Source organism: Crassostrea angulata, chromosome 2 (assembly GCF_025612915.1).
Source record: "Crassostrea angulata isolate pt1a10 chromosome 2, ASM2561291v2, whole genome shotgun sequence".
Taxonomy (NCBI): Eukaryota; Metazoa; Mollusca; class Bivalvia; order Ostreida; family Ostreidae; genus Magallana; species Magallana angulata.
The window spans coordinates 3,368,004-3,381,597 of record NC_069112.1 but is presented as its reverse complement, the minus strand read 5'-3'; the positions used below and the strand labels follow the sequence as shown (position 1 = coordinate 3,381,597).

The following is a 13,594-nucleotide window of genomic DNA, read 5'->3' as shown; positions in this document are numbered from 1 at the left end:
TAGGTCATGATGACCTCAATTTGTAAGGCATGTTGTTAATCCCATGTGTTTGTTAATGTTGTTTAAGCACATTTCTCACACTCTGTATCTCTGTTGACCAGATAGATAGGACAACTCAAGTTAATGTCATTTATTTGGAGAAATATTGTACGTAAGTTTAAGAATGATTATTTTTTTTGGTGTTTACCCATACAATGAACGTGATGAAATACATTTATAACGTATATATAGTATTATGTTTATTTTTATTGTGTTTACGCTTACCATGAAAAATATAATACCTGTATACAAATGATGTTTGGGGAAATGTAGCGAGCTGTAGATAAAAGTCAATAAACTTGAAGTAACATATCCATATTGTTTGTCTTTTTTCATAGTCAGGCAGTACTGTAATACATGGTACAAAATGAGGACACGGATTAATCAGACTCCACCATTGTTAACAGTTCAACGTTTTCAGACAATACTGTAACTTTAGGTACAAGAACTAGAGCATTATTTATTGAGGTGAACCATGTCAAGTTGAGTGTAACAATGTCCTTTTGTATTCACAATGATATGTTTTTATTACTCGACAATAAATTAGAAATAATGATTTCCAAGTACCCAGGGTCAATTAAACCATTTATTAATATGGCAGCTTGGTTCATCCTTGAGCAGTATTATAAACACTGTTTTTCTACTATAGTTTTTTTTTTGCTCACCTGAACAAAAGGTTTGAGGGAGCTTTACTGATCACCTGTTGTCCGGCGTCCGTCCGTCTGTCTGTAAACTTTTTACATTTTTGACTTTTTCTCTAAAACCACTGGGCAAAATTTAACCAAACTTAATAAAAAGCATTCTTATGGTAAGGGAATTTTAAATTATGAAAATGAAGGGTGCAGCCCTTTTTCAAAGGGAGATAATTGAGAAACAGTGAGTATAGGGTGTGTGTCTTTCAAGCACATAGCATCAGGGGGGGCCTGCCCCCCCCCCCCCACACTTTTTCTCGCAGGAACAATTTTTTAAAAAAATGGAATTATCATGGAGTTGGCTCCCCCACTTTTTTGGGAGTATGAAAAAAATTGATATGAATATAAGGAAATGAGGAGTGAAATTGAAATTTATAGTACGCCAGCCCCCCCCCCCCCCCCCCCCCACCCCCTACGGATTAGGATTTTGAAGATTTTTGGAAAACTGAAAATTTCCCTTTTTTTTTTTTGCTTGTCAAGATTTTTTGGATGAGTCTGGCCTCCCCACTTTCAAAAACGATGCTACGTCCCTGTCTTTAAAATCTTATTCTCAAGAACAACTGCACCTAAAATGACAAAATTCACACAAAAGCTTGCTTATATAGTGAAGATTCTAAATTATAAAAATCATGACCCTCAGACCTAAACTGGGGCTTCAGTTGCGGTTCAAAGTTTAACATTGAGACACGTAGAAAACAGAAATTTATTGTATTTGATCAAATCTGCTTTAACGAGCATTTATCATGTTACCAACTGCATGTCATATATCAATGAATTTTGTTTTTATCTTCCAATATTAATAATTCACATTCAAAATAGATACCGGTATGCCATTCAGCAATAGGAAAATTTCATGAACACTGCATTATGTATATTTTCTTGTAGATTGATGAACTAACAAGCCTTTTCAAGAAGTGGAAGAAGAAATTTGAATTTTGTTCTCATCTAAATAAAGAAGATTTTCCTAAAAAGATTACTGTCATTGTTTTCTGTTAACGTTAATTCTGTATGAAGCAAATTAATTAGGACTTCAGTTTTCTTTTCAAAATATAACGGCTTATATTCTCAAATTTAGATAAAGAGAGATAAAGATTTCAAGATTATTAAATTAAGCTGCATAGTATTTTGCATGAAAATTGCATGATATTCGCATGATATACGCATGAAACATGAGGTATAATTTTCGCATGAATATTGTGCGAAATTTTAATCATATGATATTCGCATGAAAATTATGTCAAAATCGCATGAAGTTTTTGCATGAAATTCATGCGTGTTACTTTTCGTCTCTTTCTCATGCGAAGAATTCACATGAACTTCATGCGAATTTCATATGAGATTCATGCGAGCCACTTTTGCCTGTGTACACTTGGAGTTTTGATGGGATTGATAATGTGAATGTCAGTGAAAATAATCGATCTTACCTCGTTATATCACTAAAGCATCATTTAAGGAAATTGTATATAATGGAAAATTCATATTTACCGCGTTAATTATGTTTAAACCTACTGACTTCTCATTGGCTGTCCCAAAATAAAACCGGTCAAGGTCAGTAAACATGGCGGACAAATTCAACTTTCGTTGTTGACATACACGAAAAATAACCGATATATGGACTATACTTGATATTTTTGGATTAATTTATGCCATAGACATCTACAACGTTCGAGTTCAGGTAAGAAATGCAAATGTTATTGTCATTTATTAACGATTTGAGACGAAATCGTTGCGGGAGTGAATCACTCCCGCACTTGCACCATTACGGAGATCCTATGGAGTAGTAGCCCTCTCCCAGCTTCCACAGGTACAGGTAAGTTAGAATTATATATACAACCTGCTTTACGTACAGGTAACATAGAATTATACATACAACCTGCTATACGTACAGGTAACATAGAATTATACATACAACCTGCTATATGTACAGGTAACCTAGAATTATACATACAATCTGCCATACGTACAGGTAACCTAGAATTATACATACAACCTGCTATACATACAGGTAACATAGAATTATATATACAACCTGCTTTACGTACAGGTAACATAGAATTATATATACAACCTGCTTTACGTACAGGTAACCTAGAATTATACATACAATCTGCCATACGTACAGGTAACATAGAATTATATATACAACCTGCTTTACGTACAGGTAACCTAGAATTATATATACAACCTGCTATATCTACAGGTAACCTAGAATTATACATACAACCTGCTATATGTACAGGTAACCTAGAATTATATATACAACCTGCTATATCTACAGGTAACCTAGAATTATATATACAACCTGCTATATCTACAGGTAACATAGAATTATACATACAATCTGCTATACGTACAGGTAACCTAGAATTATACATACAATCTGCTATACGTACAGGTAACATAGAATTATACATACAACCTGCTATACGTACAGGTAACCTAGAATTATACATACAATCTGCTATACGTACAGGTAACATAGAATTATACATACAACCTGCTTTACGTACAGGTAACATAGCATTATACATACAATCTGCTATACGTACAGGTAACATAGAATTATACATACAACCTGCTTTAGGTACAGGTAACATAGAATTATACATACAATCTGCTATATGTACAGGTAACCATTGTAAAGGAGGGGGGCATACATTATGACAAAATTCGTTCAAAACTAAAAATGTTTATCATAGATTGCACACTTCTGTAAAATAACAAATAAAAAATGCATGTGCCTTTCCAAACCATTAATACTATTACAAATTATTATTTCATTAAATCAATGTCATAATCAACTTTGTATACGAGTTATCAATCGAAATTTTTGAGTTAAAGTTATCAATCACCCAGAGCGAAAGTAGCGTGACAGAAAAACGTTACGGTGAGTTAATAGAGTTAATAGCTTAATGTGTGTTTGAATGTTTGTTATTATCCCCTCGCGTAACTTTTGTGCGAAGGGGATATAGCATCGCTGCTGTGCGTGTGTTCAGATTGGAAACAAGTTGAAAAGAAAACTCTTGCAGGGATACTTATCAAACTTCGTACACTTATTTGGCATGGTAAAAGGACAAACCCTGTGAATTTTCAAGTCAGTTAGTTGACTACTCTTTAATATATCGTTAAAATAACACAATTTTTACAAATTTTATGTACGACTTGTGGTAGAGACAGGTATATGGCATTCCTACTAGCTCTGGCTAGTGGCTTAACCCTTTAGCTCAACCGATAGAGTGCTGGACTGGCGTGCCAGAGGACCTGGGTTCAAACCCCAGCAGAGGCAATAAGTGTTTCTGTTACATTTGGCGCCAACGTTGGGGCATTATGTGACGGTCAGACTGGTTCGAATACCGGCGCCAGATAGCTCAGTTGGTAGAGCACCTGACTATAGATTCAGGGGGCCCAGGTTCGAATCCCGGTCTGGTCCGTCATTATTTCTCCCATCCCGTTACATTTGGCGCCCATGTTGGGACCTGGGTATTCTCTGGCGGGTGAGAGAGATTGTTTCCAGAACTTTGGCCCACAGGCATTGGCACTCCAGGAGAGTCGGGACGCCTCTTTCCTTGGAGGGGGACAATGTGGTAGAGTCAAGTATATGGCATTCCTACTAGCGCTGGCTAGCGGGTTAACCCTTTAGCGACCGGTAGAGTGCTATGCTGACTGGTAACACAATTTTATTTGAAAAACCTTAGTTTGCTGTTAGTTTGAATTTAATTTCTATGAAATTTGTTTTAAAGATTGAATATCAGAGTTGAAAATTAGTGCTGCAATCAAACTATAAATATTGTAATATAAAGTAGATAATATAATTTTTTTCATTTGAACTCTTTATGATTGATACTTATTGGTTGGACTATTGAATTCTTTATGATTGATACTTATTGGTTGGACTATTGAATTCTTTATGATTGATATTTATTGGTTGGACTATTGAATTCTTTATGATTGATATTGGTTGGACTATTGAATTCTTTATGATTGATACTAATTGGTTGGACTATTGCATTCTTTATGATTGATATTGGTTGGACTATTGAATTCTTTATGATTGATACTAATTGGTTGGACTATTGAATTCTTTATGATTGATACTTATTGGTTGGACTATTGCATTCTTTATGATTGATATTGGTTGGACTATTGAATTCTCTATGATTGATACTTATTGGTTGGACTATTGAATTCTTTATGATTGATATTGGTTGGACTATTGAATTCTTTATGATTGATATTGGTTGGACTATTGAATTCTTTATGATTGATACTAATTGGTTGGACTATTGAATTCTTTATGATTGATATTGGTTGGACTATTGAATTCTCTATGATTGATACTTATTGGTTGGACTATTGAATTCTTTATGATTGATATTGGTTGGACTATTGAATTCTTTATGATTGATACTTAATGGTTGGACTATTGAATCCTTTATGATTGATACTTATTGGTTGGACTATTGAATTCTTTATGATTGATATTGGTTGGACTATTGAATTCTTTATGATTGATACTTATTGGTTGGACTATTGAATTCTTTATGATTGATACTTATTGGTTGGACTATTGAATTCTTTATGATTGATACTTATTGGTTGGACTATTGAATTCTTTATGATTGATACTTATTGGTTGGACTATTGAATCCTTTATGATTGATACTTATTGGTTGGACTATTGAATTCTTTATGATTGATATTGGTTGGACTATTGAATTCTTTATGATTGATACTTATTGGTTGGACTATTGAATTCTTTATGATTGATACTTATTGGTTGGACTATTGAATTCTTTATGATTGATACTTATTGGTTGGACTATTGAATTCTTTATGATTGATATTGGTTGGACTATTGAATTCTTTATGATTGATACTTATTGGTTGGACTATTGAATTCTCTATGATAGATACTTATTGGTTGGACTATTGAATTCTTTATGATTGATACTTATTGGTTGGACTATTGAATTCTCTATGATTGATATTGGTTGGACTATTGAATTCTTTATGATTGATACTTATTGGTTGGACTATTGAATTCTTTATGATTGATACTTATTGGTTGGACTATTGAATTCTTTATGATTGATATTGGTTGGACTATTGAATTCTTTATGATTGATACTTATTGGTTGGACTATTGAATTCTTTATGATTGATATTGGCTGGACTATTGAATTCTTTATGATTGATACTTATTGGTTGGACTATTGAATTCTTTATGATTGATACTTATTGGTTGGACTATTGAATTCTTTATGATTGATATTTATTGGTTGGACTAACCTATTTGTTTGGATCTGACTTTTTGGGACTGATTCATGAGGTCCGTTTGCTTGACAAAATCTTCTCGAAATGATCTTATAGGTTAGAATTACCCAAAAGAATGCGGCCGATCCCTTGAGTTGGGATTGATCAAATTGGGTGGGATAGATTCTATAGGCTGAGAATGATCCTATAGGCTGAGATTGGTCCTTTAGGCTGAGATTGATCCTATTGGGTAGGATTGATCCAGTAGGATGGAAATCATTCTATTTGTTGGGACCTTGGATTTTTATTGATCCTGTGTGTTAAGTGCAAATACTGTCTTCCATTGAGGTGTAGGTGGTGGCTACTATTGGTTGAATTAATCCATTTGTTACAATAAGTCCTATTGGTTGAATTAATCCATTTGTTACAATAAGTCCTATTGGTTGAATTAATCCATTTGTTACAATAAGTCCTATTGGTTGAATTAATCCATTTGTTACAATAAGTCCTATTGGTTGAATTAATCCATTTGTTACAATAAGTCCTATTGGTTGAATTAATCCATTTGTTACAATAAGTACTATTGGTTGGAATGATAACCTCATAGGATAACATCGATATCTGCTTGTTGGTACTAACACCGTTTTATATTGTATCACTATATATGTTGTAGGTGGTGGCTCCGACCATCAGTAGCCTGGCCTGTCAGGAACAGCTTATAGACGCCGCAAAGGGTGTGGCTCACTCTGTGGAGGGAATCGTGGAGGCGGCCCAGCAGTCCTGCCACGATGATAAGCTTCTGGCCGACCTAGGCGCCGCAGCCACAGCGGTTACTCAGGCTCTTAACGACCTGCTACAGCACATCAAGAAGGGGGCAGGACCCACCGCGGTAAGTGGGATTTTCACTGTTTTCTTTTTCTTAAGCTTTTATTCTCTCTCTCTCTATCTCTCTCTCTCTCTCTCTATCCCTCTCTCTCTCTATCTCTCTCTCCTGTTACACAATATTAAATGAAGAAAGGTATGAGCCGTATGACATTTGAAGTTTTGGTTATAATGACAGTACAATGATTTGATATTGTTATGATACTGAGATTATGAACTCTTCTGTGCAGTGAGGTAGTAAATGTATGTTTTTGATTGACAGGCTGGGGAATCCCACGAGGATGCAGTGGACACGATCCTGACTGTGACAGACAGACTGTTCAGTAGTGTGGGCGACGCCCACGAGATGGTGAGACAGGCCAGGCAGCTAGCTCAGGTAAGCTCGCAAATATCTCACACCTCTCTCATAAGTTCAATTCTATAAAAGTCAATGCTAAATTGGGTTAGCACCTACATGGCTCAGAAATTTAAGACTGTTGACTGTTTCAATATATTTACTTGTTTATGACATTATTTTTTTACCTTGATATCTGTTGTTTTCAGGCGACTTCTTCATTGGTTGGGGCCATCAGGGGAGAAGCCGAGCGCCACTCTGACTCGGACATGCAGAAGCGGCTACTGGCCGCCGCCAGACAACTCGCTGATGCCACCGCGAACATGGTGGAAGCTGCCAAGGTAAGGAAAAATTGTGTGCATTGTACAATGAGATGGGAAGTGTAATAGTATACTCTGTGTCTGGTTATGTAGACATTTGTAGGCCGCAGAGCATATGATGGTAAAGATAAAGCAGCTGAAACTGTAGAATGCAATATCATGTTAAACATTTGTGAAGTAAATTGTTATATTTGATACAGAATTGTGTATTACAGTAAACAGCTATATCTGTTCAATCAATTTAAGTAAAGTGTCATATTCTAATATTACAGGGCTGTGCGTCGAGTCCGAACGACTCGGAGCAGCAGAAGAGACTACGAGGCGCTGCAGAGGATCTCCGGGCTGCCACAAATATCGCCGCCAGCAACGCCCTCAAAAAGAAACTCATCAGGAGGCTAGAGGTCAGAGACTCATTAAGTGTCGTTTAATTATCTCTAGAACCTGTAATTTAATTGCAGTAAATGATATACGACATGATGGCTTGATATTACAATCATGTTTTGTGATGAGACTTTACTTGTGTCATTTAGGTGTGTTATGGTTACAACCATGCTTTGATATTTAATTGGATTGTAATTCTGATGTATTTCAATCCTACTTTATCATGTGATAGGACTGTAAGAGATTATATCTATGTTTTGTAGAACGCCGCTCGTCATACCGCCTCAGCCACCACACAGCTGATTAACGCCTCAAAGAACGCTAACAAATCCAACACTAACAAAACCTCGGAACATCAACTGACTCAACAATGCCAGGTAAGCAGTGATGGGGACATCATTCCATAATTCTTATCAATAAAAGAAGTCCCAATTCAATTTACATAATGGTGGAAACACTTAGCTATGGGAGGTATAGTAGATTGGCCAGTAAGCTAAAGGTTCTTGGTTTAAATCCTGCTGTAATTGTCTCAACAATGCCAGGTAAACAGGGGACACTTCTCATACCATAATTCTTATTACAGAAGTTGTTAGATGACAAACAAGACACACTGAATGTTGAAACACTGATAAATGCTGGGTTATAACTGATTGGCAAAAGGTCGCGGGGTCAAATCTTCCTGTTGTGTTCTATGACTAAGCGTTGTATCTGCATTCTTTCTGTTCCCCCAGAGTATTAAAGTATTGTCTAATTGTCTAAGAATATTGTATTGTGTCTTCCAAATACTGCTGTATGATTGGCTGATTAAGACTGTAGTGTTTGTAAAACCATATATGATTGGCTAAGGAAATAATAGTGTGTCCTTCTTGTATTGTTGTATTTTATTGGCTGAGACTATCACGTGTTGTTCTCCTTCTACAGATCATGAATGAACAGCTGCCTCTGTTGATCCAAGGATTCCGGGGATCTGAGACAAACCAGGACAGCCCTACAGCCCAGCTACAACTGATCAATGCCAGCAAGGAATTTATACAGGTATAAAGTACAAATTGTAAGGGAGACCATTTGGCAAGAAAAAAAATCAAACATTGTAGTACAATGTCTGTAAAATCTCGCTGCAGTGTTTGGGGGAGAAAGGAAAATGTCTTAAAACTAAGGTTTCTGTGCTATATTTAACTTATTTTATTTATTTTATCAAAATAATATGATGTGCAAGCTATTATGATAGACACTAGTTTCACATCTCGGTTCACTGGCCACATTTCTTCTGACAGCCTGCCAGTCAGCTGGTATCCGCTGCAAACACCGCAGCCCCAACAGTTGGAGATCAAGCCGCAAGCATGAACATGAACCAGACAGTGAAGACAATGACCACCGCGCTCGCGGAGCTGAGAACCGCCTCAGGGAAGGCAGTGGAGATGTGCATCTCACTGGAGGTTGACACTGCGCTTGATCAGCTGACCGAACTCGACCGCGAGCTGGAGGAGTACCGCAGAGCCGCCGACAGCGGTAACCTTGTGTCACTACCCGGTGAAACGGTAAGGCCAAGAGGAAAAGGTCATGGTGATTTTATAGTCAGGTCAAGGGTTAAAGGTCATGAATACTCAATGATAGTAGCATGTGTATACATAGTGCATTTGTTAATTGGATTATATGTAAAGTGAAGTGGATCATTCGTATTATGTTCAGGCCAGGGTTAAAGGTCATGAGTATTTAATGATAGTAGCATGTATTTAGTGAATAAGATCATTACTAAAAAAGTAAGTAAACGGTGTAAACTGTCAGATATTTTTTGATTATTATATAAATGGGAGATTTGATATTGTATCATGGTTTTCTATTGTAATATGGTGGAATGGAGTTGATACATGATTTTGTTACATATTTTAGGTGGAGGCGTCGGCCATGAAACTTGGCTCCACCTCTAAGGACGTGGGATCGGCGATGGCTCAGCTACTGACGGCTGCCTCACAGGTAAACACAGATAAATGTATAATGGAGACAGAAATTTGGTAGAATATATAGAGCATTTCATATATTTAGGTAATAGATGATCGTTGTAAAAAAATAAGACATCACAAAAAATATGATACGCAAAAATTGAAACAAGATGACTGATGCAAATGAAAAAGTAACGTATTTACCCCCATTTTTGTAATTTTTGTGATAGAAGAAAAAACGGAGTGAACAGTATGATATATATATATGACATGATTTCATTCTGTTGTGACTTTTCTTCACACATTCTTCCCTGTGGTCATTTCTCAGGGAATTGGATTTTATTTATCTATATATTTATTTATATAATATATTTCCACTATATGGTGATTTTTCAAGGCAATGAAAATTACTTGGGTGTAGCAGCCAGGGACACCGCGAACGCCCTCCGCGTGCTGACAGAAGCCACACGCGGTGTCGCCTCAACCTCAGAAGACATCAAGGTCAGACGGCAAGTGATCGACAGCGCCCGTGACGTCATCGACAAGTCGACGCATCTACTGGAGGAGACGAAGCGAGCCATGAACGACCCAGAAAACCCTGAGAACCAGGCTAGACTTAACCAGGTGGCCAAGGCTGTGTCGAGTGCGCTCAACAGCTGTGTGAACGCCCTTCCCAGACAGAGAGACGTGGATAACGCCATCAGACAGATCACAGACTCGAGCCAGGAGCTGGCGTCCACCAAGGTACGCAGATCTGTCTGTTCAGCAGACAAAGTCTATCTCAGAAATAGACAAAATTTAAGTCGGAAGCAGATTTGATCTCAGAATAAGTGGATTAAGAGTCAAATGGCATCCACCGAGATAGTTACATCTATCTTAGAAATAGACGAATAGGCAACCTTATGTCAGCAATACACAAGCTTCATCTCAAATTTTAACTTGGCTCATAAAAAATCACCTTTTTAACAGAAATAGTTCTCATTCTTTCAAAATTAAATTACTTCACATATGCATAGAAATCCTTATCGCATAAAAAGTAATCTTAACAAATTTACTTCATCTATGCATCATTATTAGGAATTGATTTAATTTTTCGTTCCTGTACATTGTAGTACCCGAGCACAGACCGCACGTTCCAGGAGATCCATATCGAGAACAACAACGCCGCTGTCAATCTCAACCAGGCCGCCAGTGACATCGTCACCGCATCTCGTGGCACACCCAAACAACTTGCCGAGTCATCTCGCGAGTACAGCTCGTCTTACTCAGAGTTCATCAAATCTGGACTCACCATGGCAGGTCAGTGAGAGCGAGATTCCAACAAAATCAGATACTAAAAATTTAAGGTTTGATCAAAACAGACGCGAGGCTTAAGGTGTGACATTACTGTAGAATGTAGGTACCTGTGATTGATTTTGATTGGTCGGTTTCCAGGTCTGTCCAAGGATGGAGACACACAGAACCAGATTGTGGGCGGACTGAAGAACGTCTCCATGGTTTCCAGTAAACTGCTGCTGGCCGCCAAGTCTGTGTCGGCCGATCCAAACGCTCCCAACACCAAGAATCTGCTCTCGCAGGCCGCCAGGTAGGCACTCAAATATTACCTTTATATAATCCAATATTACATTGAGTTACTCTACATAGTCTAATCATTAATGTGTTTGAGTTTTATCTTTAACTTTTGTTAAGTTTATAGCCCCGGAGTCATTAATTATGTGTAGTTTTGTAAAGCATGAAATAATTAAATTGAGTAAGGATTTTAGGGGTTTTGTTTCAATTTCATTGTTTGATATTTAAACTTTTACTACATTTTGTCTGATAGAACGCCCTCAGACAGATACAGGTCAGTAACACCCTCCAATGTGTATGTAGTTTATATAACCAAGGGCAGAAGGAGTGTGATAACACCCTCAGACAGATACAGGTCAGTAACACCCTCCAATGTGTATGTAGTTTATATAACCAAGGGCAGAAGGAGTGTGATAACGCCCTCAGACAGATACAGGTCAGTAACACCCTCCAATGTGTATGTAGTTATATATAACCAAGGACAGGAGGAGTGTGATAACGCCCTCAGACAGATACAGGTCAGTAACACCCTCCAATGTGTATGTAGTTTATATATAACCAAGGGCAGAAGGAGTGTGATAACGCCCTCAGACAGATACAGGTCAGTAACACCCTCCAATGTGTATGTAGTTTATATAACCAAGGACAGAAAGAGTGTGATAACACCCTCAGACAGATACATGTCAGTAACACCCTCCAATGTGTATGTAGTTTATATATAACCAAGGGCAAAAGGAGTGTGATAACGCCCTCAGACAGATACAGGTCAGTAACACCCTCCAATGTGTATGTAGTTTATATAACCAAGGGCAGAAGGAGTGTGATAACGCCCTCAGACAGATACAGGTCAGTAACACCCTCCAATGTGTATGTAGTTTATATATAACCAAGGGCAGAAGGAGTGTGATAACGCCCTCAGACAGATACAGGTCAGTAACACCCTTCAATGTGTATGTAGTTTATATATAACCAAGGGCAGAAGGAGTGTGATAACGCCCTCAGACAGATACAGGTCAGTAACACCCTCCAATGTGTATGTAGTTTATATAACCAAGGGCAGAAGGAGTGTGATAACGCCCTCAGACAGATACAGGTCAGTAACACCCTCCAATGTGTATGTAGTTTATATATAACCAAGGGCAGAAGGAGTGTGATAACGCCCTCAGACAGATACAGGTCAGTAACACCCTCCAATGTGTATGTAGTTTATATAACCAAGGGCAGAAGGAGTGTGATAACGCCCTCAGACACATACAGGTCAGTAACACCCTCCAATGTGTATATAGTTTATATATAACGAAGGGCAGAAGGAGTGTGATAATGCCCTCAGACAAATACAGGTCAGTAACACCCTCCAATGTGTATGTAGTTTATATAACCAAGGACAGAAGGAGTGTGATAACGCCCTCAGACAAATACAGGTCAGTAACACCCTCCAATGTGTATGTAGTTTATATATAACCAAGGGCAGAAGGAGTGTGATAACGCCCTCAGAATATTATTACGATAAGAGTGAGAAAGAAGTTGTAGAGTATGGCTTTATGACACTGTTGTAAGTATGATTCAGAAATCACATAACTTATCCTTAAAAACCACCTTTTCATCCTTCTGATTTAACATTAGAAGAATTACTCCTTCATCCTCATAGCAAAATCATTATCTATAGAGGATTCCTCAGATTTATACTCCTCTTCTCCTCCAAACAGAAAGTGAAAATATTAAAGATATGTATTTTATTATAAATATTTGAGCCGTGTAAGAATCTATGCTGTACAATGCTTCTCTATGCTCAGTATGCTGTATTTTTTTAATGCTGTGATGCTGTATTGTTGTAGATGATGAAATCTATGCTGGAGAGTGCCAATGAGCCAGTGACCGACCTGTCGTATTTCGAATGTCTGGACTCCGTCATGGAGAAATCTAAGGTAGGTAACTCATTCCTCGCCTGTATCACAATGTCTGTGGCGCGGAGAGTGAACTCTCAGAATGTATCCAAGAACTAAGTCGCATGATGCCTGACTGTCGGAGTAGAAAGTGATGCTTTATCAGTTTTTGACTTTTTTGTGTAGAGAATGAATCTGTGAAAATCTCTTTGTCTTGTATATAGAATGAAGTTAAGGTTTGTTTTCATTCGTCTTCATGTTACTTACAAACCTTTGCAATAAAAATTCATATCTTTGTTAA

At 37.5% G+C, this 13,594-nt stretch overlaps 2 protein-coding genes and 1 non-coding gene across 3 annotated transcripts; all 3 read left to right on the top strand.

Moving 5' to 3' along the window:
• Nucleotides 1-2,266: 2,266 nt before the first annotated feature.
• LOC128171966 (talin-2-like) lies at nucleotides 2,267-8,308 on the top strand. The gene is made up of 6 exons (XM_052837742.1): nucleotides 2,267-2,406; nucleotides 6,658-6,873; nucleotides 7,129-7,242; nucleotides 7,410-7,541; nucleotides 7,793-7,921; nucleotides 8,165-8,308. The coding sequence occupies exons 3-6, from the start codon at nucleotides 7,213-7,215 to the stop codon at nucleotides 8,306-8,308; spliced, it is 435 nt and encodes a 144-aa protein (XP_052693702.1). The 5' UTR covers nucleotides 2,267-2,406; nucleotides 6,658-6,873; nucleotides 7,129-7,212.
• Nucleotides 4,089-4,163, top strand: Trnay-aua (transfer RNA tyrosine (anticodon AUA)). The gene has a single exon. It is a non-coding gene; the product is annotated as a tRNA-Tyr (tRNA).
• A 517-nt stretch (nucleotides 8,309-8,825) lies between the features above and the next one.
• LOC128171450 (talin-2-like) lies at nucleotides 8,826-13,594 on the top strand. The gene is made up of 8 exons (XM_052837237.1): nucleotides 8,826-8,936; nucleotides 9,176-9,439; nucleotides 9,792-9,871; nucleotides 10,234-10,585; nucleotides 10,954-11,140; nucleotides 11,276-11,426; nucleotides 11,756-11,846; nucleotides 13,246-13,594. The coding sequence occupies exons 1-8, from the start codon at nucleotides 8,826-8,828 to the stop codon at nucleotides 13,411-13,413; spliced, it is 1,404 nt and encodes a 467-aa protein (XP_052693197.1). The 3' UTR covers nucleotides 13,414-13,594.

What these genes read in the sequence shown, in the direction of transcription:
- LOC128171966 (XM_052837742.1), top strand. Translation starts at nt 7,213, where the DNA reads ATGGTGAGACAGGCCAGGCAGCTAGCTCAG. An exon ending in AGGCCAGGCAGCTAGCTCAG is followed by an intron (nt 7,243 to 7,409) that starts GTAAGCTCGCAA and finishes TGTTGTTTTCAG; the next exon opens with GCGACTTCTTCATTGGTTGG. An exon ending in AACTCATCAGGAGGCTAGAG is followed by an intron (nt 7,922 to 8,164) that starts GTCAGAGACTCA and finishes TATGTTTTGTAG; the next exon opens with AACGCCGCTCGTCATACCGC.
- LOC128171450 (XM_052837237.1), top strand. Translation starts at nt 8,826, where the DNA reads ATGAATGAACAGCTGCCTCTGTTGATCCAAGGATTCCGGGGATCTGAG. An exon ending in CCAGCAAGGAATTTATACAG is followed by an intron (nt 8,937 to 9,175) that starts GTATAAAGTACA and finishes TTCTTCTGACAG; the next exon opens with CCTGCCAGTCAGCTGGTATC. An exon ending in TGTCACTACCCGGTGAAACG is followed by an intron (nt 9,440 to 9,791) that starts GTAAGGCCAAGA and finishes TACATATTTTAG; the next exon opens with GTGGAGGCGTCGGCCATGAA.